This window comes from Electrophorus electricus, chromosome 11 (genome assembly GCF_041902795.1).
Source record: "Electrophorus electricus isolate QZ-2024a chromosome 11, ASM4190279v1, whole genome shotgun sequence".
NCBI classification, from domain to species: Eukaryota; Metazoa; Chordata; class Actinopteri; order Gymnotiformes; family Gymnotidae; genus Electrophorus; species Electrophorus electricus.
The window spans coordinates 30,349,539-30,375,000 of record NC_137507.1 but is presented as its reverse complement, the minus strand read 5'-3'; the positions used below and the strand labels follow the sequence as shown (position 1 = coordinate 30,375,000).

Here is a 25,462-nt window from a genome sequence, read left to right as displayed (position 1 = left end):
GAAGGGTTCACTAACATTCTATTCCATGGACATGTGGCTTATCCCCTCTGGCACAGACCAGACACTGCTCTCAGCACCTTTCCTATTCTCTGCTTCATCACTACAGACTTCTAGAACACAAGTTAATGTGCTACATTTACATTACCATTAAAAGTATTGCTGAGGTTTCAAGCCTTCATTATGATTACACTACAGTCTAAGAATAAATTCTCTATCCACACACAATATTTGAAAACAGCTAAATGCAAGGCAATTCTACCTCTTAGAGATTGGATATAACATTTGATAAAAACCAATACAATGCACACGCACACACACAGAGGCACACACACACACACACACACGCACACACACACACACACACACACACAGAGGCACACACACACAGAGGCACACACATACGCATGTGTGCATACACATATACACATACACTTACCTGATTCTGTCTCATCACCAGTCACTGCCATCTCTGTGGTGTAATAATCCAGTGGTGTTCCCGTACTGGTATCTTTCTCTCACAGCTTTACCAGTCTCTCTATCTCCTTCTCTCTCTATCCCTCTCTCTGAAACTGTCTAAGTTGTTCCTGTGTCTGTGAAGCACAGAGCCAGTCTCTCACTGTGTCTTAGTTTAACTTGTGACTCACTGTTTAACTCTCCCCCTTTTTCCTCTCTCTCTCTCTCTCTCTCTCTCTCTCTCTCTCACACACACCCTCCCTCCCACCTCCCTTCTCTCCCTCCCTCTGTCAGTCAGTCAGATTACAATTAAGGGCATTGGCGTCACTATGACATCACTATGACATCACTGAACTATCCCAGGGCATAACACACTGTCTCTAAAAAACTCTCAGTGTGTGTGTGTGTGTGTGTGTGTGTGTGTGTGTGTGTGTGTGTGTGTGTGTGTGTGTGAAAAAGAGAGCGGGAGAAAGAATGTGAATCAGGAGAGTCTTTCAGCTCCATAAAAATTGAACTTTTAAATGCAAATGACTATAATGTGGTGATTGTGATAAATAAATGACTGTAATGTGGTGTTTTTAAGGCTAATATGAGGCCAGTGTGTTTGAGGAGAGGAGATGGCAGGAAGGAAGCAGGCCAGTGGAGTTTCATGTATTTTTAGATGATGATGACGCAAAAAGGTGTTTTAGAACAAACAAAAGGATGTTGTTCTCATTCCAGTGTATTGCACACACACAAAGACATCTGCAGTACCCATCTAAATGCATCTTATAAACACACAAGCTAACACATGCCTTTATCCTACCATGCGTTTTATACACACAATCACTCATACATCCATGTGCTGTGATTACCCACACAAGTGATAGTGTAGCACTCTCATAAACCATCCACATCACAAAGATAAACAACCTACATTAGAGATAAACCTACTACAACTCACTTCTGTCTCTGTTTCTCTCTCTCACATGCACACACACAAACACACACACACACACACACACACACACACACACACTCACAGTGACTCACTCACACATACACACACACACACACACACACACACACACACACACACACACACACACACACACACACACACTCCGTCTAGATTCAGGCTGCTCAGTGCAGCAACTTTCTTCATTCTCTTTGGATCATCTTATATATTGAACTATTATTATCATCATTAGTAGTAGTAGTAGTAGTAGTAGTAGTATATTATTACTATTATTATTATTATTACTATTATTATTATTATTATTAGTATATTAGAAGTAGTAGTATATTATTACTATTATTTTTATTATTATTAGTAGTAGTAGTAGTAGTAGTAGTAGTAGTAGTGGTATATTAGTTGAAGTAGTAGTATATTATTACTATTGTTATTATTAGTATTATTATTAGCATTAGTAGTAGTAGTAGTATATTATTATTATTAGTAGTAGTAGTAGTAGTAGTACTATGTTATTACTATCATTATTATTATTAGTATATTAGTAGAAGTTGTAGTATATTATTACTATTATTATTATTTAGTAGTAGTAGTAGTAGTAGTATATTAGTAGTAGTAGTAGCGATAGTAGTAGTAGTAGTAGTAGTAGTATATTAGTAGTAGTAGTAGTAGCGATAGTAGTAGTAGTAGATTATTATTATTATTATTAGTAGTACTATATTATTACTATCATTATTATTAGTAGTATATTAGTAGAAGTTGTAGTATATTATTACTATTATTATTATTATTATTATTAGTATATTAGTCGAAGTAGTAATACATTATTATTATTATTATTATTATTATTATTATTAGTAGTAGTAGTAGTAGTAGTAGTAGTATATTAGTAGTAGTGGTATATTAGTAGTAGTAGTAGTTTATTAGTAGTAGTAGTAGTGGTATATTAGTAGTAGTAGTAGTTTATTAGTAGTAGCGATAGTAGTATATCCTGACAAATGATTTGATGAACTGTCTGGATATGCAAGAACATCAAGAAACAAAATAAAACAATCACAGTGACAAACAGAATTAAAACAAACAAATACATTCAACTTTTAATTTTAAAGCCCAAATATACAGTACATTATCAAATATACAGCATTTCACCACATATACAGCATATCACTAAAATCATTCTTTTTAGCAGCTGTTGACAAATTCCTAAGATAACAGCATATCAAGAACACAGAAGTGCTCTTATTGTGACATGCTGTACAAGTTATGTAATCAGGAGAACTAGTTTCTGTATACCTGAGCTTTACCTCTGCCGAACAAAAGCTGTCACACCAGATCTCCACTACATGAACACTGAGTGACGGTCACGACAGATCAGATGTCTGAGGATTGTTTGGAGAACAGTCTGAAAATAGTTTCCTAAAAAGTTTCATAAATATAGGAATTTTGAATTCTGCAACCTTAGTACTTATTAACTGGGCTCCGGCCATTGACTGATTACATTTTCTGGACATAATTGTACACTCCGCTAATGGCAAATGTTCAAATAAACCAGTTTCACACGTAACATCTCACATGTTTTTACCTTTTTATTCTGCATATAAGGCATTGACTACTGTGTGTGTGTGTGTGTGTATATATATATATATATATATATATATATATATATATATATATATATATATATATATATATATATATATATATATATATATATATATATAAAATAAATATATAGATCCTTTCAAAGTTTGTAAACAAAGATGACATCATGAAGATCCATGAGCACTTTGGCAATGTTAGTGGAGATGTGTGCTATTTAGATAGAGTCTCACGTCTTTAACAGCTAATCAAATTAATAAAATATATCAATATATTGCTTGTATGTGTATGAAACATTATTCTACAGCACTTTTATCCTTACACAGTGATTTTGCATATGTTCCATGTCCTTTAAAATAAAAGTTTCACAATACTGGTGGCATCTATTTAAGTCCCTATGTGAATCAATTTAATCATGTTACGATGGCCATCTGTTCTCAGAGGTTTTTAGTTATTGATCAGGCATATTAGTGAACAGCTTATTTGGAGATCTGACTACTTTGACATTGTAATTATTATTATTACTATTAGCGCCTATTATATAGCGCCTTTGTCAAACTCAAGGATGCTTTACTGACAGCTTTTACAAATCACTCACACACCTGCTGATGTAGCTAGCAGCCTCTAAACCAGATGCAGACAGACCTCCCCTCTAAACCAGTCAGTCTGTTTTCAGCGTACTAGTACCACAGTTGATGTTCACTTAGCTTGGTAAATAGCTTAATTTAGTAAGCCTTAGCATATTACCATCTAACTGCTAGCATCAGCTATATATTATATATATAAGGCTCTATAGGCAGTGGTAGCTCAGTGCTTAAGGTACTGGACTTGTAATCAGAAGGTTGCTGGTTCAAACCCTGCCACTAGTGTGCCCCTAAGCAAGACCCTTAACCCTCAATTGTTCAAGTTGTACTCATAATTGTAAGTTGCTTTGGATAAAAGTGTCAGCTAAATGCCATAAATATAATAATTGCATTTAGCTGATGCTTTTATCCAAGCAACTTTCAATTATAACTGAATAAGTTAAGTTAAGGGCCTTGCTCAAGGGACAAACAGTAGCAACTTGGCAGTGGTGGGGCTCGAAGTGGCAACCTTCTGATTACAAGTCCAATACACACACCACACCCTACACACATCCACCTCACCATGCCCAACCTTCTGATTATTAGTCCAGTACCTGAACCACTGAGACACCATACACACACCACGTAACACACACCACACCATACACACCCTATACACATCCACCTCACCATACACAACTTTCTGATTACTAGTCCAGTACCTGAACCACTGAGACACCATACACACACACACACACACACACACACACACACACACACACACACACACACACACACACACACACACACCCAACACATACCCTATGCCATACACATGCTACACACAACCAACTCACCATGCACAACCTTCTGATTACTAGTCCAGTACCTGAACCACTGAGACACCATACACACACACACAAACACACCACACCATACACATATATCACATCACACCACACCCAACACATACACTATGCCATACACATGCTACACACAACCACCTCACCATGCACAACCTTCTGATTACTAGTCCAGTACCTAGTACTGCCCAGTGTTTTTTTCCCTAAAATGTGCAGCTCATATGACATGAATAATCAGATTGCTTTGTAGTACTGAAATGATTCATTTATTCTCTGTAGAGTGATTCCCCCACAAGGAGGCCACCACATTTAAAATAGATTTAGTACAGAATGTCTGAAACATCCAGGCCACTAGGTGACAGTATAATGGCTGTTTTATAATGTGAAGAAGAATCAATGGAAAAATGGCTTATTGCTCCTATAAGTTGATTTGCATAGAGATTCATGCGCAATCCCATTTCTTATTTTTACTCCTACCCCTGTATTTGGGTGTCCCCTTGCCTCTGAGTCACAGGGGGTAGTAGCTGAACTCTTCTCCTATGAAATGGGACAACCTTTTACATCATTAGTCCTGATACATCATTAGTCACTGATAGCATAATATGGTGTCCTCAGCTGTCATGATCTTTTTCATTGGCTGTTGGCATCCTTTTGCAGTTGCCAGCAGTTCACAACTTTAACTTTAACATCAACAATTTTTAAAAAACACATTGCTTAATTATTAGTAGTGCTCCATAGGCAACCCTGCCAGTCTGCACTGATATTAGAGGAGGGGTAAAGTTCACCAACCCTGCCAGTCTGCACTGATATTAGAGGAGAGGTAGAGGTGTGGACTGGACTACTTCTTTTTGGATATTATATGTCTTCAGAGTGTGGGAATGTGACATGAAGATAGCGGCGCACATACACCCAGTGGCTCCACGCTCCCCAAACTGGTGTTCTTAATTAGTATTAAATTAGTTAATTAGTTAAGAAATTCACAGAAGTCAGCCACGCAGAAGAGAAGGTATTGATAATGCCTACATTTTAAGGCTAGACACACATAACCTCGACACATATGCTTAACCTACCAAAAACACAGACCACCAAAGCAAATGCATTAGCTAGCTTAGCTAGGACATTGGTTATTAGTAAAAGTTAGCACTACTAGTTAGTTAGATACATGACAAGCTAGTAAAATGAGAACTATAACCAGTAGCTAGCTACGTAATCAAAGAGGATCCACTCACCATCCCGCGTTATAGAGGACTCACCCGCCATCCCACATTATAGAGGACTCACCCGCCATCCAACATTATAGGGGACTCACCTGCCATCCCGCATTAGTAGAGAATGTATATGTAGACACCCACTTTGCGAATTGTATATATCTGTATTTTTCAGTTCTATTTTTATTTTGTTGTGTTTTAACATAAGATTTCTGTCAAGTTGTGCACCTTAATTTTGTGGTATACATAGTACTATGACAATAAAGAAAACCTATGAATGTATGTCAAAATGCAGGATTGTCATGCACAAATCAGCAATAAGCATGTAACATTAGCTAGCTAGCTGCTGAGATATCGGCATACAACTAGCAATTTCTTTATGGTTCTTATTAAAAAATGACCACAATACATCAAAACAACAATGAAGTAAGATAGTACCATGGAAATTGTAATTTTTACATCTTTATTTTCAAAGCAAATACTTTCATTGTTTGAGCAGTCACATTACCGGTGACTTGCAAGGCATTCTGGGACAATTTTTCACAACAAGCCGTTTAGAGTGTGCCTCTGAAAAACCTCAGTTTGGAGGACCATGTAGACCTAACACTTCACCTTCCCCCTGTATCTCAAGAATCAGGACACCCTTCCACCTGGTAGGGTAGGGTGAGGCTAAGTGGTAGGGACTATATGGTCCAATGTTTTATTAATTATTTTTCTACAACTAGTTACTGCACAGTAAAATTTTATTTCAACCATGGTTGATTATGTTTTGATTTAGTAGAAGCTGCATTGTTAACTCTATGTTGCACCTACACAATTACAGCCAACTTTAGAAACTTTAATTAAAACAATTCAGGTAGCTAGCTAGCGATCTTAGCTGGTTACATAACTCACGATGTAGCTCACTACGTACTTATTTGTCAATGATGAATTTAATAAGGTGCTTGCTCCTAGCTTGCTCATGTTATTATAGAAAGATTTTTAGTTAATGAATTTATTTGTCTTGGACCTGGATTTACATCAGATAAAATATAGCATACATAAATATGCCCACACACATAACTATTCAGCATTGCCTGCATTGTCTGTATAGTCTATGCACCTTTGTTGTGTGGCTTACAAACCAAACCAGCAGCTGTCGAACCCTAACCATAATCCATCTGGAGAACCCTAACCCTGACCCATCTGGAGAACCCAAACCATAATCCATCTGGAGAACCCAAACCATAATCCATCTGGAGAAACCTAAACCTGACCCATCCCAAGAACCCTGACCCATCTGGAGAACCCTGACCCATCTGGAGAACCCTAACCTGGACCCAGCTGAACAAATGAGGATGCTGCAGCCTTCTCACTGCTTTCTCCCCAACGAGATGACAGATGCCTCTACAGCTTGGAGACCAGCCAGTAATTACCATGTAAGCAGAAAGACATTTATTAATTTTCATCAGTGCTGTAGGAAATGGCCTAAAACACTACAGTGAGCAGTGGAACACACACACACACACACACACACACACACACACACACACACACACACACACACACACACACACACACACACACACACACACACACACAGCATTACTGTGTCACAGTGCCAACATTAGAGTCATGCTTTTAAATCATCACTGTTACACAACCACACCAAAATGTGAAAACACAATCACACCAAGATGTGGATACACAACCACGCCAAGATGTGGATACACAACCACACCAAGATGTGGATACACAACCACAGTTTTCATTTGGGATTAGTATAGCTTTCAACTCTCTTCTCTAATCACAAGGATAATTTTTTTTATTTTAATAAAAACAAAATGACAAAGTCATAACTTTAAAAGGACATATTACACTGCTGTCCTCAACTCTTTGCTCAGTGGAGTTTTAGTGCTTCTATACTGAAAACAGACAAAGAATCTAAGAGAGGCAGACAACAAAGAGACAGAACCTGAAGATCTTACCTTGAACAAGCACCTGTCCAGCAGACAGCAGCAGCTGCTGTGCAGGGTCTCCAGCCTGAGGGGTGTGCTGTAGGATGGAAGCTCCTGGCTGGGGTACCGCAGGACTGGGCAGAGTCAGAGCCTGAATCCCCTGCAGACTGTCCGCTGCTGCACCTCTAATCTGGATCGCTCCACCCTGAGTTATAGCAACTACAGAGACAAGATTGGGAGAGCTCTGATATATAATGGCTTTTACCCTTCTGTGTGTGAATTTAGATATATATGTAAAACTGCACTACACATACACTTATACACATGTACATATACGTGTACATACTGTATTACATAACCACTTTTACAGAAATACATATATGTATACATACTGTATTGCCCCAAGCTGGTCTGATAGATGGATGATGGCACAGTCACCGTGGAAACGCTGGAAGAAGGAAGTGTATCTCCCTCGAGCTTCTCTTCTTCCTCAATCTTTGGCACAGCAGGAGTGTCGGACGAAAGCTCATTTAAGATCTTTCTGCATAAACAAACAATTAACTAAACAAAAAAGTCTCCGCATGATTGGACAATAACTGAATGACATTTCCACTTTGAGATATTTAGCAGTGTATAACAGAATGCGAGTAAGTCTGTTATAAGCATATCTCAGTCTGTTCCAGCAGGTCTGGAGTGAAATTTTAATTTCAGGTCAACAAATATTTGAGTTTTAGTGATCAAGTCAGATCATGTGAATTCAGCTCCCCTTTGGTATTTAGTAACTGCGGTCTTCAGAGACATGAAAGACCTATGTATAATTTAATATCATAATATATATTTAAGAGGATGTATTATGTTTACAGTTAGCAAATTTAAAAAGGTATGGATAAACATCATCTCACCGGTAGGAAGGGCGTCTAAAGAGAAGTTCTCTCCTCTTCTGTGTGTCTGAAACATCTGCCCGCTCAGCCTCGGCTGCAGCAGACTGAACACACAAAACAAAAGCATGGAGTAGTGCAAATTAATGAAGAGTAGGGTTAGGATTAGAGTTAGGACTAGGATTAACCCTACTGCACATTAATGAAAAGTAGGGTTAGGATTAGGGTTAGGACTAGTCTTAACACTAGAGCACATTAATGAAGAGTAGGGTTAGGACTAGGATTAACCTTACTGCACATTAATGAAGAGTAGGGTTAGGATTAGTATTAGGACTAGGATTAACTCTAGTGCATATTAATGAAGAGTAGGGATAGGATTAGGATAAGGACTAGGGTAAACCCTAGTGCACATTAACCCGATGTGGTCAACAGGTGCGCTGGCACGTCTGCTTCAATGTTTCTCTATGTTTTTATTAATATCTTTGCAATAAGACAGCATTTAATGAATCTGTGGAATTTGCACTTTCAATCTTGCCAATAGTTAGACTAAAGAGCCTAATAGCAGTTAGATATAGAGGTTAGAGTATAGGTTAAATTACACTTCATCCACTTCTCACTGTGTGATTCGTATGTCTGTGTCACTCAGGTATTATCCATCTAATCACCGTGTGTGATTGATGAATTTGTGTGTCAATTTGTGTGAAACTAACCAATACACAATCATGAAATCACTAAGGATAAATATTTCCTTCCTTGTTCAATCGACATTTAGCTAGCTAGCTAAAATGTACAAAAAGTACAGCAATTACGATTTAGGAAATTTGTGACAAAGATAACAGAGCTTCAGAGCCTGAGGGGTTTAATTCCCTTGATGAAGAAGAATACAAAAATAAATAAATCAGAGAAAGTACAGAGAATATAACTTCTTGGGGCATATCTCATCACTGAACCTGTGCTCAGGAAATCTGTTCCCCTAAAAATGGTCTCCCTGTAGGGATGTCACCCGACTGAAACTGTCCCTCCATCACCAACTCCCCCCAATCCCGATAAATCTGCAAAACTCCCCATACCTGGTAAATCTGTAACTTACCAATATTATTAATAATAATAATGCATTTGATTGATAAGCGGGATGGAGTTCCATAGTTTTGGGCCTGCAACGCTTAAAGGCTTCATCACCATACATGTGTAATTTGGCAGGATGAATAGAGACCAAATGAGCATTGGCAGACCAGAGCCAGCGTGAGGGATTGTGTCTGGACAACAGAGTGGAGAGCTAATCAGGAACCAGACCATGTAAAGATTTAAAAACCAGGAGTATGCGATAACGAACCAAACCAGAAGCCAGTGTATGTTTTTTAACTTCGGGTTACGTGTTCCCATGATCTGGTGTGCGTGAGAACTCTTGCCTCTGAATTGTGTATGTAATGGAGCTTCTTGAGTAGACTAGCAGGGAGCCCAAACAGAACGGAATTGCAGTAATCCAGTCTGGATGTAATAAAAACATGAATTTGAGTTTCAGCTACTGAATCAGGGAGTGAAGGATGCAGTCTTGCAGTATTCTTAAGGTGGAATCAGGCGGTTTTGGTAATGTTATTAATGTGGGCCTCAAGAGAGCTTGTCCATGATAACAACAAGGTTATGGAGTCACAGAGTGTCATCATTGGCGTCCCACTGTCTTAGTTTCCCTGTCTCGTGTCTTTGTTTGGCTTTACTTCCTTGTGGTTCCATTCCTTAGTTTCGTTTTCTCCACCCCTCATGAGTTGCATCTGTGTCTAGTTAAATCTTATTAGTACATGTTTTTAAACCCTGCCTTGTTGCCTGTGTGTTTGCTGGTTATTGTAATTCCTAGCCTGTGTGTTATTCCTAGCCACTGTTTGTGTTTAAAGCCTCATGTTTCTCTGCCTGTTTGTATTCACTAGTCTTTAGTTTTAATTCTTATTTTTACTTGTATTTTTGTTATAGCCTGCATCCCCTTTTTGTCAATGTGTGTTTTGTTTCCTTTTTGTTGATCATGTATTCCCTGAAATGTTCTAAAGACTCTGAATATGGATTTGTCCGTAATAAATCTTTCTCTTCTCAGCGTATGCGTCTGCCTCGTGATCGCTCCACGTTACAGAATAACCAGTCACCTATGGCTGCAGCAAGAGAGTGAGACTCTGGTATGTGGTTGTTCCGCTGGGATGAAACTCTGTCTGTTTCCACACAGTCCGAGTGTGTTACGTCTCACTGTCATCAAGCCACAGACATCAAACCTCCTGGTGCTGCGGGTATAAGGGTGTCTCATCGTTCATGGAAATCAAAGCAGGTAGTTTCCTTTTCAGCCATTTTTTGCAGGTAAGACCCCAGGTTAGTGCTATGAGTCTGCCTGTCTTGATCAACACTGCAGGAAGGAGTGACCCGCAGCACAAGACGTGAGTAGGTAAAGTGAATGCATACATAATCTGTGGTACTCGTGTGCTCTCGTTATTATTATTATTATTATTATTATTATTTAAATGACCACTGACCTGCCTCCTATGCTGACTAACTAGAACTTATAGTAGGGTATTGTTTATTGCACTGATGTAGACTGAGATGGAGCTTATGTATTTTGCACTTCTAGGCATCAGCTGTGATCCCTGTATTTCAACAGTTTTCTAGTTCATTGGTATCATGGACTCTAACCTACTGTTCTGGCTAATAACAAAGCACCTTTGTAAGTCACTCTGGATAAGAGCATCTGCTAAATGCTGTAAATGTAAATAAATGTTTCCGGCGTGAAGGACACCACCCAGTCTGTTCCTGTGCCCGTTCCAGTTCCTGTGTCCTGAGTGGGCAAAGTGAAGGCTGGCAAGCTCTAATTAGGGGTAAGGCAGAGGGTGTAAAGTACAAGTAGTTGCTTTAGAGCCAATGATGATCCTGGTTATAAAACTCTCACTGACCTTGTGAAAAGTGGAAAGGAGGTTAACAGCAGAAGGGCAGGAGGAGTGAGATCAAAGGGGCCAGCAGAAGTGAGAACATTAAAGTGAATGTTAACCTTCTCAGTGAAGACCATCAAAACATCACAGATGGCAGTTGAAGGGCTAAAGGGAAACTACAAGCAGGCTGCAGCAACTTAATTGTGGAGAAGAAGGCTCTTGGATTACTGTCAGGTTAGTTTTCTTACCAAGGCACTACAGTTGAAGTTCACAGGTGAACACGGGGCAGGGTGGCGGAAAGTCACAAATCATGTTCAAAGAGAAGTATGCTGGTTAAATGCAACTGAGACAGTGTAATGATTGACTAGGGCCTCGGGTGATGGAAACTGGTCCAGGGTGTTCATAAAAGTTGATAGACTGATATTTCTAATATTCCTAAAGGTGTGTGTCCTCATGGAGTGGAGAGACAGGGACAGATCAAACAAAACAGCTCTATGGTCAGAGATGTGAAAATCAGCAGTGTGCACATTAGAAGGTGAGAAAGAAGGAGTTGTACACAGAAGATTGAGGATATGACCCTTAGTGTGGGTGGCAGAGGCTACATGTTGGGTGAGATCAAAGCAGTGTAACAGGTCGAGAAAATCAGCAGCGTGAACATTTAGTTGAGTCTTGATTTACTAGGAATTCAGACAGTGCAGATAGAAAAACAAGTACTAGATTTAGTCAGCGGCAGACGCAACCTCAGTAAGGGCTTTGAGCCTGCTATTTTCAGAGCAAGGCATTCAAAGGAAAATGTTCAGTGAATGAACACACTATGGACCTTATAAGTAAACTGGCAGAGACCTGCCAGTCCACCTCCAACCTGTGATGCGTAGCTGATTCACATGATGAAACCCAGGAGGTGTGGTTTCATTCAGCACGAGATATTCGCCTGGTGGCTGCCAGGTTTCAGACAGTAACATGAAGTCAATATTATGATCCAGTATGACATCCACAATAAACATTGCTTTGTTATTCAGAGAGTGAAGATTAAGGCTTTGTCTATATGCATGGCAGAGATACAGACAAGCATAACACACCAGTCAGTAGTTCTAGGGAATGGCACAGTGGTCAACTGACCACTGGGCAGTGGAGCAATGATGATTTAGACTCCATATATGAGGGATACATCCAGGTCCAGGAATATTATAGTTCACAGAAGGTGAAGGACGTGATCCGTGGTGTGTGTAATGTGGACAGTGAACTATTCTGAGGTTAATACAGTTAAAAAGACTGTAGTATCTGTCCTTAAGATGAAGCAGTTCAGGAAGTGTACAGTGTAGGAGACTGCCATGTTGAGTAGCAAAAACGCTTCGGAGACGTTAATAATCCAGTGATGAACTTCACTAATAAACCCAAGGATACACAATGCAGCCATTAAAAGCTGACTAGTGAAGCACAGCCATATCAGCTCTCAGACACTGTTAGATAAACCATGTTAGCCTACACATCACAACCACCTACAAATGTCAAGACAGTTTTGTATACTCTTCAAGACAATATAAAAACACACAACATGCAAGAGAATGAAGACATACTCAGATGAAGTAGGATAATGCCAGGCATGAATTTGAGGAGGAAATGTTCACATTAGGCAGTTCCAAGAAAAAAAGATTGCATTTGGCAGTTCTAGCAACTTACAATTATGATTGAGTACAACTTGAGCAATTGAGGGTTAAGGGTCTTGCTCAGGGGCCCAACAATGGCAACTTGGCAGTGGTAGGACTTGAACCAGCAACCATCTGATTACAAGTCAAGCACCTTAACCACTGAGCTACCAAAGAATCGAGCAGGAGGATTGACTCAGCATGAACAATAAACCATTAATCAGACAAAAAGGGAAAAACACGAAGAAAAAAAGTAGAAGCCAGAGAAAACTGCCAGCCAAACGCGATCAGCGTACTTGCGACCCAGAAGTCAATAAAGTTAGAAAGTCAGTAAATACTTCCATTTCCCTTGTCTGCAGTTTAGCCTCTCATGGTTGGGGTTGAGCAATCATTTAGGAAAGGTTTTGTTGCCAGTCCAGCACTGTACTGACCCAGGTCTGCACTGTACTGACCCAGGTCTGCACTGTACTGACCCAGGTCTGCACTGTACTGACCCAGGTCTGCACTGTACTGACCCAGGTTTTGCGTATGCAATAAAAGAAAGCTCCCTCACACCTGGCAAATCTGTAAACTCTGTCTGTATCTGTGATGTGTATGTGCACACAAGTGTATGTGTGTGTGTGTACATGTTCATTTTTACATTTACATGTGTGTGCCTGCCTGCCTGACTGTGTGTGTGTGTGTGTGTGTGTGTGTGTGTGTTACCTGTATTGTCTGTATCTGAAGTGACTGAATGACAGAGGGCTGTGTAGTCTGGATGACTCTCTGCTCCTGCAGCATCTGGCCTCCAGGTAATATTGCTACTTCCACACTTGCTACACTCTCATTCACCTTATACACACACACACACACACACACACACACACACACAGATAGTGAGAGAACCAGCGAATTCACTCACTGGCAACAACAAAAACTAAAGTCCAGTTTGATCACATTAGTATTGTTAAATCTATTTAAACTTGTGGTTAGTGCTGATACTAAAGAGTTTTGAAAACATGATCTAGGGATCTACAATACAGGCAGTTATAGCAGTGAGGACATGAGGCTAGTGGAGACAGGAATGTAATTCTTAGAGTGTTTGTACCTGTGTGTGTGTGTGTGTGTGTGTGTGTGTGTGCATATGTGCCTGTGTAAAGTGAGTGTGTGTGCGTGTGTATGTACTTGTGTATAGTGAATGTGTGTACCTGTGTCAGTGACTCTGAGTCAGTCTGTGTGTGCGTGTGTATGTATACACCCGTGTCAGTCACTCTCAGTCAGTCAGTGAGTGTGTGTACTTGTGTCAGTGACTCTGAGTCAGTCTGAATCTGAGTCCCAGTCTCAGCCACACTGTCTTCCTGCCACTGCTGCGTCGCTGTCACCGTCTCCATAGTAATGGGCCTAGCAACCAAGCAGAGAGGAAGTGTTGTGTCTGACCCTAACCCTAACCTTAGTGAGAGGTGGCACTAAAGCCAGGTGGACATAATATGAGACAGTGTCCATCACACCTGCTTCCATTCAGGTAGGACATCATCATGATAGGTGTGGGTGGAGTGGTAGGACATCATCATTAGTTAACCCAATCAATGCTTACCCTTGTTATATAACCAAAACCCTAACCCTAATTATATAACCCTAACCCTAGTTATATAACCCTAACCCTGACCCAAAACTTAGTTATATAACCCTAACCCATTATATAACCCTAACCCTAGTTATATAACCCTAACCCTAGTTATATAACCCTAACCCTAAACCTAGTTATATAACCCTAACCCTATTTATATAACCCTAACCCCAGTCTTGTTGATGCCAGAGGTCAGAGGAGAATGGCCAAAGCTGCTAGAAAGGCAAAAGTAACTCAAATAACTCTCATTACAACTGAGTTATACAGAAGAGCATCTCTGAATGTACAACATGTTGAGCCTTGAAGCAGATGGACTACAGAAGAAGACCACACTGTGTGATGCACCTTCAGCTAAGAACAGGTAACTGAGGCTACAATTCACATATGCTTACCAAAACTGGACAATAGCATATTTGAAAAACATTGCCTGGTCTGATAAGTCTCAATTTCAGGTGCGACATTAGGATGCTAAGGTCAGAATATGGTGTAAACAACATGAAAGCATGGATCCATCCTTCCTTGCATTAATGGTTCAGGGTGGTAGAGTAATATGTATATATGCATGTATGTATGAATGATGTATAATGTGTGTGTGTGTGTGTGTTTTATATATATTTATATATATATAAACACATGGAAATGAAGCGCTGTTTTTTTCTTGCAGAAACACAGTTTAAGACCTTTTGTTACTGTAAGTTTCAGTATCGTCATATATATTAATATCACAGCCATAAAGTATCATCCACAGACTTGTACATTCTACACCAACCGTACAGCATGTTGGCGATATCAGGTCGTATGAATTTGCATATCACAATGTCACTGTTCATGATAAAAAGAAGGTTATCTTTCCAAAGACAGATTAAAGCCATCACTTAAATAAGTCCCAGTTTGAGTGGGATGTTAACCCTATTTTAGATCACACAGTTCTAATACACTCATGTCTTGGTTGGAGTATGTGGACAGTAACAGTCGAGAAAGTTCGCTTCCTCTTTCTCAGCCACGCATGTTAGACGTCTGGATATAACACAATACACAAATAAACTAACCCTCTAATCCTAACCTCAGATCCCCTTATCCTAACCTCAGACCCTCTAATCCTAACCTCAGACCCTCAGACTAACCTAAACTTCAGCCTTACAACAAAATAAGTCAAAATACAAAATCATAAAGCAATCACACAAAATGAGTTTCAGCAAGTTTGTAATTAATGTTCATCTTTACCTACTCACATAACATCCTTTCTTTGTATTCTGCATGACTTTTAGCAAACTTCAGTGACTGTTAGAATTAGGTTAGCCTGCTGGTTAATGCACCCAGAGCTAAAGGTGGTGGTGGTGGAAGAACGCTGTTGTTTCCAGTTAAAAATCAGAATCATAATTGAACTGGATATCTAGCTCCACGTCAATATAGGTCCTTACCTTGGCCTGGTATCTACACAGACCTGTGTATTATTACATATTATTAGTAAACTCTTATGCCTTTCATGTGAATTTGAGTTTTAAATTATTTTGGCGATTTTAGCGATACAATATTGATTGATAATCCAGCTCTTCTTGACACCTGCAGTTATTCCTAATTCTAGTTTCCAGATGAACACGGAACGTCAAGGGCCAAGTCTGTGTATCTGAATCTCGACATTTTTAATTTAAGGATAGCTAGCCAGATTAACAGCATTATTTCCCAAAATCTCGTGCAAGGTAAATGAGACAGCCCTAGTTAAATGTTCTCCAGTTGTTTTACCACTACGCATTATATGATAATCTGCTAAAGTGTTTGGATAGATGTTGGGTTAGGTGGCAGTAAGCGGCAACACTGGGTTTAGTTAGGGTTAGGGGTTAGGGGTTAGAGTTAGGGTTGGGGTTGGGGTTAGAGTTAGGGTTAGGGTTTGTTAGGGTTAGAGTTGGAGTTAGTTAGGGGTTATGGTTAGTTAAAGTGTCTATCGCCGCGAGCTCCCTGTAAACGCTCTGTAAACTCGGGACACTGCTGCGTGAAGTTACATCCGCTTCCCTGTCCGTTTTTCCCGGCTAATGTTCGACATGCCAGCAATAACGTACCGTAGTCTTACTTACGTAGAGACTCGTCACTCGTCACGGGTGTAGTGGCGGCAGATTCGTGCTCACGTAGTTCCCACGTCAGCTCTGATGATGCATGGGGTGCGCGCGACAAAACGCTCCGCTGAAAACCTCCACCGGGGCGGAGCGCGACCTACCGTAAGCCGCGAGGCGCTCGTTGAAAAGCGCATTACGAGCTGCTCCAGGAAGTTGTGAAATGCGCAAGAACCAAAGTGGATTTATTCAAAATCTAATGTGAGTGAAGCTACAAGCATTCAGAAACTGGCGATAGTTTAGAGTGATACAAGTACAAACTGCAGAAAAAACCTGTACCTTCAAAAGTCTAGAACTTAAAAAATGTAATCAGATTTCCTTACAATATAACTGGTTTTTATTTAACCGAAAAAAACTTCAAATGTTAAACTTAAGTTATTGCAAACGTCTGTGTTTCAATGTCAATCAAGAGCGACCTCTGGGGAATGAATCAGTAACTGAACTTCAGAAGTTCATGTTGAAATTTAGGCTTAATGCACATAAATGACCAATATAGACATACCAAGCTTTCCATTTAAAACACGTGGTATCAAGTGCAGAGGGCATTTAACCGAGCTGATCCGAATCACATCTAGTTAACTGCCAAACTTTTCTAACAGCCGATCTAAAGGATGCACAGCTTATTATGTCGTAGATCTATTTTAACGAGTTGAGTGCATCTATCAGTACTCATTGCTTTTAATTCATTAAATGTGTTGCTTGTTCTTTTTTTTTTCTTTTTTCTTTATTACATTACATGAGTTAATGGCTCTAAAACCCCCACCTGTTTCATCATGACCAGACAGCTGTCTGAATATCTCTGGTCGCCTTCTGTCCCCTCACCCTCTGGACTGCTTGTCACACCCAGGGCATCGTAGCTTTGCAGTCTGAACAAACACACCATGACCAGGCTGTTGTATCTAAGAGCTACAAGCTACACACACTCTTCAGGCAATACAGAATGTTCTAGACACAATATCCTCCCTTACCAGTCTTTGGTCTTCACATCACATCAAAAAAATCTGTTCTTTACCCAGTACCTGCAATAATCATGCACCTCTAAAACCAACGGAAACATCACCTGTCTCAGTCATGGTCTCTACTCAGACTCCTCAAATGACTCTGAAATCAGTGACCACATCAGAAAAAGTATTTAAGAAGAAAATTCTGCAGTCCAACACAGAGCTGCTTTTAATGTATATGTATGCTTGGGTGAACAAACTGTGTGTATGTGTGTGTGTGTGTGTGTGTGTGTGAGAGAGAGAGAGAGAGAGAGAGAGAGAGAGAGAGAGAGAGAGAGAGAGAGAGAGAGAGAGAGAGAGAGAGAGAGAGAGAGAGAGAGAGAGAGAGAGAGTAGGGGTGTGTGTTTTTGTAATTAGAGTTAGATAGAGCATATAGAGGTAACTGGATCCCCACCAGTTTGGAAAGCAGAAATTTACTGGTGATTCTGTGATTTCACTGAGGAGGAGGAAACGCTGACAACACCCCCCCCCCCCCCCCACTAACCTGTAAATGTTACAATTATATTTGTACTCACTTCTATGTGCTTGGCATAGACACTTTGATATTTGTGTTTAACTCACAACCCACAAAACTGAAAAGTCTATATTCTAATTCAGGTAGACAGACTTGGCTGTGAGCCTTCACTCTTCCTGTAGGATTAGGGCAGACTGTCACAATGACACCTTCCTTAATGCCAAACATGTCCACTGCACATGCTATATGGCAAACAGAGCTGAAGCGATTAGGTGACTCTCTGGTTTATTTATACACTAATGCTGACCACATACCTAAGATGAAATTTAATCTCTGTCTCTGTGCCTCTCTCGCTCTTCAGAAGAAACCAAACTGATCTCCTCTCCACAGTGTGAGTGTGGAAGCCTCTTGGCTCATTGTGAGTTGTGTTTGCACCTTTTGTGTTTGCCCTGGTATTCTTGTTATAAAATATCTGTATTCTACAAAACAATAATTCTACAACAATTAATGTTAGTAATTTGCTGTTTGTGATGTATTTTAGAGCTCAACACTATTACAAAGTAAGAAAAAGGCAGCAAGTTCTTGTATATGGTTTTTGACTTTGTTGTCTTAGTGTGTGTGTGCTGTGAAACTTTCAGTCATACTGTTCTGAGGGGATGTCAGGAGTCGTGGACACAGCGGGAGGCAGACGGAGTTTGGCTTTATTTGGGTATGTGGAGTGTGGCCCGTGCACTGGGCAGAAGCAGAGAGCAGTTAAATCCTGCCTGGTGTGTCTGGACTCCTACTGTCCTGACCACTTCCAGCTTCACGAGGAGCTGCACTCTGGAAAGAGGCACAAGGTAATGAATGCCACCGGCTTCCTCCAGGACAAGGTGTGTCCTCAGCACGACAAGCTGCTGGAGGTGTTCTGCTGCACGGACCAGCAGTGCATCTGTCTTATGTGCACCATGGAGGACCACAGAGGCCACAACATCGTCTCTGCCGCAGTGGAGAGAACAGAGAAACAGGTCTGAAATAAAAAATTAGTGGTTTGTGTTAGAAGGCTAAATAAAAGGATAAAGGATAAAATAAAAACATTTATCGGTATCTAGCTGACATGTAGAAATCTATTCTAGTAGTATTGCCAGGAGAGGGAAAACGATATGACATATCTTGTATTCTTGATGATTAATCTACATACCTAACAATGTTAATGTGATAACATCAGAGTATACAGTATATTGATAATGTTCATTCTTTTTATATGAGTAAAAGGTCAACATTTTAGTTTACATTACTAAGAATATTTTATTATTGTCTATATGTCTATATGTATATATGTAAAATATAAACAATTAATTAAACATTTATAAAATATTATTTTACATACAGGCATACAAGACACTTTAGAATCGGAAAGAGGTGTTTTTGGCGACTCTTTACATGTTTCTAATTGTTTAAAATGAAATGCTTTATTGTTAATAGTTTATAATTAAATGTTTATTGCCTATTTTTATGATCAGATTACTATGAACATGTCAGTGCCTTTAATAAAGCAATATTTTCTTTTGAAACTTTATGTAAACTATAGTGCCCCACTCAATCCCTTACACAACATGACTTTTTGCTGTTTCTGTCATACAGCATGTGTGTGATGTTTACAGTGCTCAGATGAGTGCTGTCTGTCCAACAGTGTGAGATGGGGGTGCCAAAGATGAAATCGCAGCAGCGAATCCTGGAGAGAGAAAAAGATCTTAATGACCTGCGCAGAGCTGTAGAGGCTCACAAGGTGAGTCAGCAACCCTCATGATTGGCTAATGAGTGTCTGAGCCCCTCCCTCTGTGTATAGTGTGTCAGTCATAGTTCCTCACTGGCTAATGAATCTCTGAACTCCTCCGTCTTACCTGTGTATCACTCACAGCGTTCTGCTCAGACTGCACTGGACGATAGTGAGAAGATCTTTCATGAGATGATCTCCTCCATTGAGATAAGACGCTCTGAGGTGCAGGATCTGATCCAAACTCAGGAGAAGGTGGCTGTGAGTCGGGCCGAAAGCTTCCTGAAGCAGCTGGAGGAGGAGATAGCTGAGCTGAGACGGAGAGACCAGGAGCTACAACAGCTCTCACTGACCGAGGATCACATCCACTTCCTGCAGGTAATATCACAGTGACAAACAGACATGTACAACAATGTCTTAATATATTTTTACAGTTTGCACCAATTATAGTAAAGTTCAATAAAACATGTAAATATTTTGCCCAAAATAAACATTTCAGGCTGTTTTCCGACATAGAAGTCCAATAATATTACCTTAGCCCAGTAACATGTAGCTCAGTGGTTAAGGTACTTGACTTGTACTCAGAAGGTTGCTGGTTCAAGCTCCACCACTGCCAAGTTGCCACTGTTGGGCCCCTGAGCAAGTTGTACTCAGTCATAATTGTAATTCACTTTGGATAAAAGCATCAGCTAAATGGCATAAATATAACCTCTCCCTAGTCCAGTAATCCTAATCTAGTAAATCCTGTTTCTGTGCAAATCTTCTCACAGACAGGGGCAAAGCAGAATGGGACTATGAGTTCAGTGACTGCACACACACACACAAATGTATGATCAGATGCAGCAATCAAATTAAATAATGAAATAAACAGGGTTGGGAACCATTAATAGAAAAGAAGAATGATATTATTATACCTATATACCTGTTACAGGTACCTACAGTTACGCTGCACGCTTTTCACTGGTGTATGTGAGTGAATTTAAATGCTGTCTGATTGTATCTGTCTGTAAAGCGTCCTTGAGTTTGAGAAAGGCGCTATATAAACATAATTAATAATAACTGAACATAAATTAAAATAAATTATAAGAAATTGGTAATAAATTACAAACCCCACTGTTATGAAATTAGTTTAAAAAATGAACAGCACTAGAATTCCTTAAATTAGGGTGTTAGGGTTTGGGTTTAGGGTTAGCGTTTAGGGTAAGGGTTAGGGTTAGGGTTTAGATTTAGGGTTAGGGTTAGGGTTTGGGTTTAGGGTTAGGGTTAGGATTAGCATCTAAGTAATGTAAGCATTCTATCGGCTAGTCTGGAGGATTTGTAGTGTTAATTAAACTATTCCTGTTTGTAATGTCGAGATAAGAATTGATTGATAACTGCATTGATAACACCAGCACTAATGTTTTTGGTTTGTTTGTAGCGTTATGTGTTTCTTGCGGCCCCTCCTGGATCCTCAGACTTGCCGACCATCACTGTCAGCTCTGTCTTCTCATTTGAAGATTTAGCCAAATCAATGAATGACTTGAAAAAGCAATTGGAAGATGCCTGTAAACAGAACATGGAGAAGATAACTTACAAAGGTAAAGTTAAAGATAATGATTTTCTTAAATGATAAAACCCCACATCAGAAAAACATCTAATCGTATAATTCTGGGTGATGTAGCAGAGTATGCATTATGTATTTCTTTAAAGACTTTACCTAAAAATATATAATGCTTAATTAACCGGGGCTGATGAGTCATGTCAAGTCCATGTTATTGTTTTATATTCTTGTTATTATTGTTTTTATATTCCTGTTATTATTGTTTTATATTCCTGTTATTTCCATAGTGAAGCAAATTCAGATCCTTACGCCAATGACCAGGGAAGAGGTCCTGCAGTGTACGTCATAACTGACAAATACACACATGCGCACACACACACACACACACACACACACACACACACACACACACACACACACACACACACACACACACACACAAACAAACAAACACCACACATGCTCACACACACAGGCCAAAATAATGCTATTTAATTACATGGTAATCTAGCTAATGTTAACTAACTTTTTTGTTATTTCCGTTCTTTTTAGGAACATTTTTTTAGGTTTTATTACATTTTTATAGGTTTAATCAAACAAGAACAAGCTGAAACGCCAAAAATAACCAGTTTGTTTTTGAGTGTTATATGAATATGTCCAAAACCCTCCATGACTCTACAGGAATGACCCGCATGAATGAATGACTTTATCTTACCCTATTCTGTCATATCATGTCATACCATGCTGTATCATTCATTATACATCTACATTTGTTAAAACCAATGTTCTGATGTTTTACTTTGAAATTCCCCCACCAGACTACTGTGAGCTAACACTGGACCCCAACACAGCATACAGACGCCTGGCCCTGTCCGAGGGCAACAAGACGGTGATGAACCACGACCGGGATCTCCCATACCCCGAACACCCAGAGCGCTTTGACTGGCCACAGGTGCTGTGCAGGGAGATGCTTTGCAGCCGCCGCTACTGGGAGGTGGAGTGGGCGGGTGTCAATGGTGTCAACGTGGCTGTGACCTATAAGGGCATCCGCAGGAAAGGCGGCCGTAACGAGTGCTGGTTTGGCTGCAGTGAGCAGTCCTGGAGGCTCTACTGCTCACCCTTCCGTTATGCCTTCAGACACCACAGCAGAGAGACCTACATCCCCAAGACCGATAATGCCATCAGGGTGGGTGTGTTCATTGATTATGATGCAGGAGCCCTGTCCTTCTACAGCATCACTGACAAAATGAAGCTTCTCTACAAAGTGCAGACTGAATTTTCTGAGCCCCTGTATCCAGGTTTCACTGTGTGGCCAGGATCCAAACTGACACTCTGTCCTCCTGCAAAGCTTACATAGATTAACAATTTACCACTGAAATTATTAGTAAATTTGAAGATTAATAATATTGGTTTAGCTCCCCAATTTTGAGATTCTGTCTCTAGAAGTTTAGCTTTGCTAATTGATGTTTTTTAACTAAGTCTATGGAATAAACTCTCCATTCTGAAACCCAGCCCTCAAGATCCCTAATCCTAGCCCTAATCTCTGAGATCCCTAACCCTAGCCCTAATCTCTGAGATCCTCAACCCAACACTTGAGATCCCACTGCTAGTCCACAATTTGGTTCCTAAAGCAAGTGACCCTGCTGACTACAGTGAGTCCTATTGACCCCTGCTGGCCACACTGAGTACTGCAGACCCCTGCTGGCCACACTGAGTACTGCAGACCCCTGGTGGCCACACTAAGTACTGCAGACCCTTGCAGGCCACCCGTGTACTAGGATAAAATAAAAAATGTGAGAGACTTCTAAGAAAAAAAAAAAAAAAAAAGCTAAAGAACTGCTCAATGATCAGACTGAAATTAGGTTAAATCTAGTAGTCTGTTGATCTCCTAATATATAAATCCTACACCACACACCACACCCATTAGTCAGTCTGGGCCAGAGCCAGACTAACATTTCATTAGATTCTAATTGGACAGGGGTGAGTGGAGCAGACAGCAGTTTTCATAACTATAACAATGCAAATATTTCATTCACATTTACGGAATTTGGCAAACACTCTTATCCAGAGTGTCTTACCAAAGTGTTTTGTCATTTACTTATAGAATACATCCTAGCCAGTACAGTAGGTTAGAGTCCATGATACCAATGAACTAGAATACTGTAGAAATACAGGGATCACTGCTGATGCCTAGAAGTGCCAAATACATTAGGTCTATCTTAGACAATAATAAGTGCAATAAACAAAGTCCTAGAGTTTGTTAGTCAACAAAGGAGCAGTCAACGTCAGTGTAGTACAATAAGTACTAGTTTCAGTTAGTCAACATAGGGTCAGTGATCAATTTAAAAGTGGACGTTTGTTCCACCATCTGGGAGCCAGGACACAGAATAGTAGCCATGCTTGTCCTCCATGAGACTTAAAGCATGGTATTTCAAGTTGAGCCATTCTTGAAGTTTGAAGTACTTGAGGTATGGATCAGGCTTTGACAGTTGACCTCATGTATGGAGGGGATGGTCCATTTTTGGCTTTGTAGGCAAGCATCAAGGTTTTAAATCTGATGCGTGCAGCCACTCGAAGCCAGTGAAGGGAGCGCAGCAGTGGAGTGACGTGTGTGAACTTCAGAAGATTGAAGACAAGTTGTGCTGCTGCATTCTGGACAGGTTGTAGAGGTCTGATGGCTTTTAGAGGAAGACCAGAAAGTAGCGAGTTGCAATAGTCTAGCTTTGAGATCATAAGAGACTGCACAAGCACCTGGGCAGCTTCCTGTGAGAGCAAGGGCCAACTCCTTTGTATGTTTCAAAGGAGAAATCTGCAAGACCGGGTTATATTTGAAACATGAGTTGAGAACAACTGGTTGTCCAAAGTTCTGCCCAGGCTACAAGCAGCTTGATACCAGGGAGTTCTTGAAGGAAACTGTGAGGCCATGGTAAGGGCTGGGAGTTCCTGGGATGTACAGAAGCTCATTTTACTGGGGTTGAGCTTCAAGTGGTGAGTTGTCAGACATGACACCACGTCAGCCAAGCATGCTGAGATGCATCTGGAGACCTGCGTGTCAGAGGGTGGAAAAGAAATAAATAATTGGGTATGAGTGGTAGGAGAAACCATGAGAAGATATTACATCACCAAGAGAGCGAGTATACAATGAGGAAAGAAGAGGGTCTAATACTGAGCCCTGTGCAACACCAGTGGAGAGTCTACATGGATTGGATGTGGATCCTCTCCATTTTACCTGATAGGACTGTCCCTCCAGATAGGACTGAAACCATCTCCATGCAGAGCCAGTCACACCAAGGCTGGAGAAAACAGAGAGAATGTTGTGGTTTACTGTGTCAAAGCCTGCAGAAAGGTCTAGAAGAATCAAGACAGAAGACAGTTTGGCAGCTTTAGCAGCATGAAGTCACTGTTATGAGGGCTGTTTCTGTAGAATGTGCTGGTTTGTAGCCAGACAGTGATCATGCAGCTGGTTCTGGAAAAGAGATAATTGATTGTAAACTGCTCGTTCAAAGGCTTCTGAGAGAAAAGAGAGAAGTGATACTATTCTGTAATTGGTTATATTGGAGCCATCGAGTGTGGCCTTCTTGAGGATTGGTACCACCCTAGTGGTTTTGAATGAAGTTGTTACACGTCCAGAAGATAAGGAGTTGTTGATGATTACAGAGATGAAAGGAAGCAGATCTCTTGAATTATTGCGATTAAACATGTGCAACAAGTTGCAAACACACTTCACATGTCAGGGTTAGGGTCAGGGTCAGGTGATCAAAGCACTGTGATAACAGTGGATGTATCACTATAAGGGCTTGGAAAGTGTCTACAATTTTGTCTACTTATTCTTGAATTCTTCAATTGCAGTTAAGGAAGCATGATATTAAATTGAACCATCAAAAAACTCAGAAAAGATGTATAAATAGTTGGTAAAAAGGTCTATGATTTATTATTGTATTATATTTGTATCAACTGAATGCAGTAAAAAGATGCCAATAAAATCATTGCGATGCTGA

The 25,462-nt window shown here is 40.2% G+C and overlaps 2 protein-coding genes across 8 annotated transcripts in view; one reads left to right on the top strand and one right to left on the bottom strand.

Annotated features, from left to right (window-relative positions):
* The window catches only part of crema (cAMP responsive element modulator a), a 20,163-nt gene extending 3,370 nt beyond the window's left edge, over positions 1–16,793 (bottom strand). Inside the window, exons 1-5 of one of the 6 annotated variants that reach the window (XM_035528048.2) lie at positions 16,663–16,793; positions 13,705–13,830; positions 8,478–8,560; positions 7,968–8,116; positions 7,606–7,794 (exon numbers count right to left, since the gene is read on the bottom strand). In XM_035528048.2, the coding sequence (XP_035383941.1) occupies positions 7,606–7,794; positions 7,968–8,116; positions 8,478–8,560; positions 13,705–13,779 (496 nt within the window). In that variant the 5' untranslated portion in view covers positions 13,780–13,830; positions 16,663–16,793. Of the gene's footprint in view, positions 1–436; positions 657–7,605; positions 7,795–7,967; positions 8,117–8,477; positions 8,561–13,704; positions 14,226–14,276; positions 14,579–16,662 lie in introns of those variants that run through there. The other 5 variants (XM_035528047.2, XM_081723943.1, XM_081723941.1 and 2 more) reach the window with 5 other exon arrangements.
* On the top strand, positions 16,779–25,462 carry LOC113591644 (tripartite motif-containing protein 16-like). 2 transcript variants are annotated; one of them, XM_027032231.3, is made up of 8 exons: positions 16,779–16,914; positions 18,530–18,586; positions 18,807–19,175; positions 19,841–19,936; positions 20,069–20,302; positions 21,342–21,501; positions 21,752–21,802; positions 22,283–25,462. In XM_027032231.3, exons 3-8 carry the CDS (start codon positions 18,825–18,827, stop codon positions 22,819–22,821), a joined length of 1,431 nt encoding a protein of 476 aa, XP_026888032.2. In that variant the 5' UTR covers positions 16,779–16,914; positions 18,530–18,586; positions 18,807–18,824; the 3' UTR covers positions 22,822–25,462. The 2 variants fall into 2 exon arrangements, with proteins under 2 accessions (XP_026888032.2, XP_026888033.2); XM_027032232.3 differs by lacking the exon at positions 21,752–21,802.

Coding starts and splice junctions, on each gene's coding strand:
- LOC113591644 (XM_027032231.3), top strand. CDS start 18,825: ATGTCAGGAGTCGTGGACACAGCGGGAGGCAGACGGAGTTTGGCTTTA. Junction 20,303..21,341: donor ATCACATCCACTTCCTGCAG/GTAATATCACAG, acceptor GTTTGTTTGTAG/CGTTATGTGTTTCTTGCGGC. Junction 21,502..21,751: donor GGAGAAGATAACTTACAAAG/GTAAAGTTAAAG, acceptor TTATTTCCATAG/TGAAGCAAATTCAGATCCTT.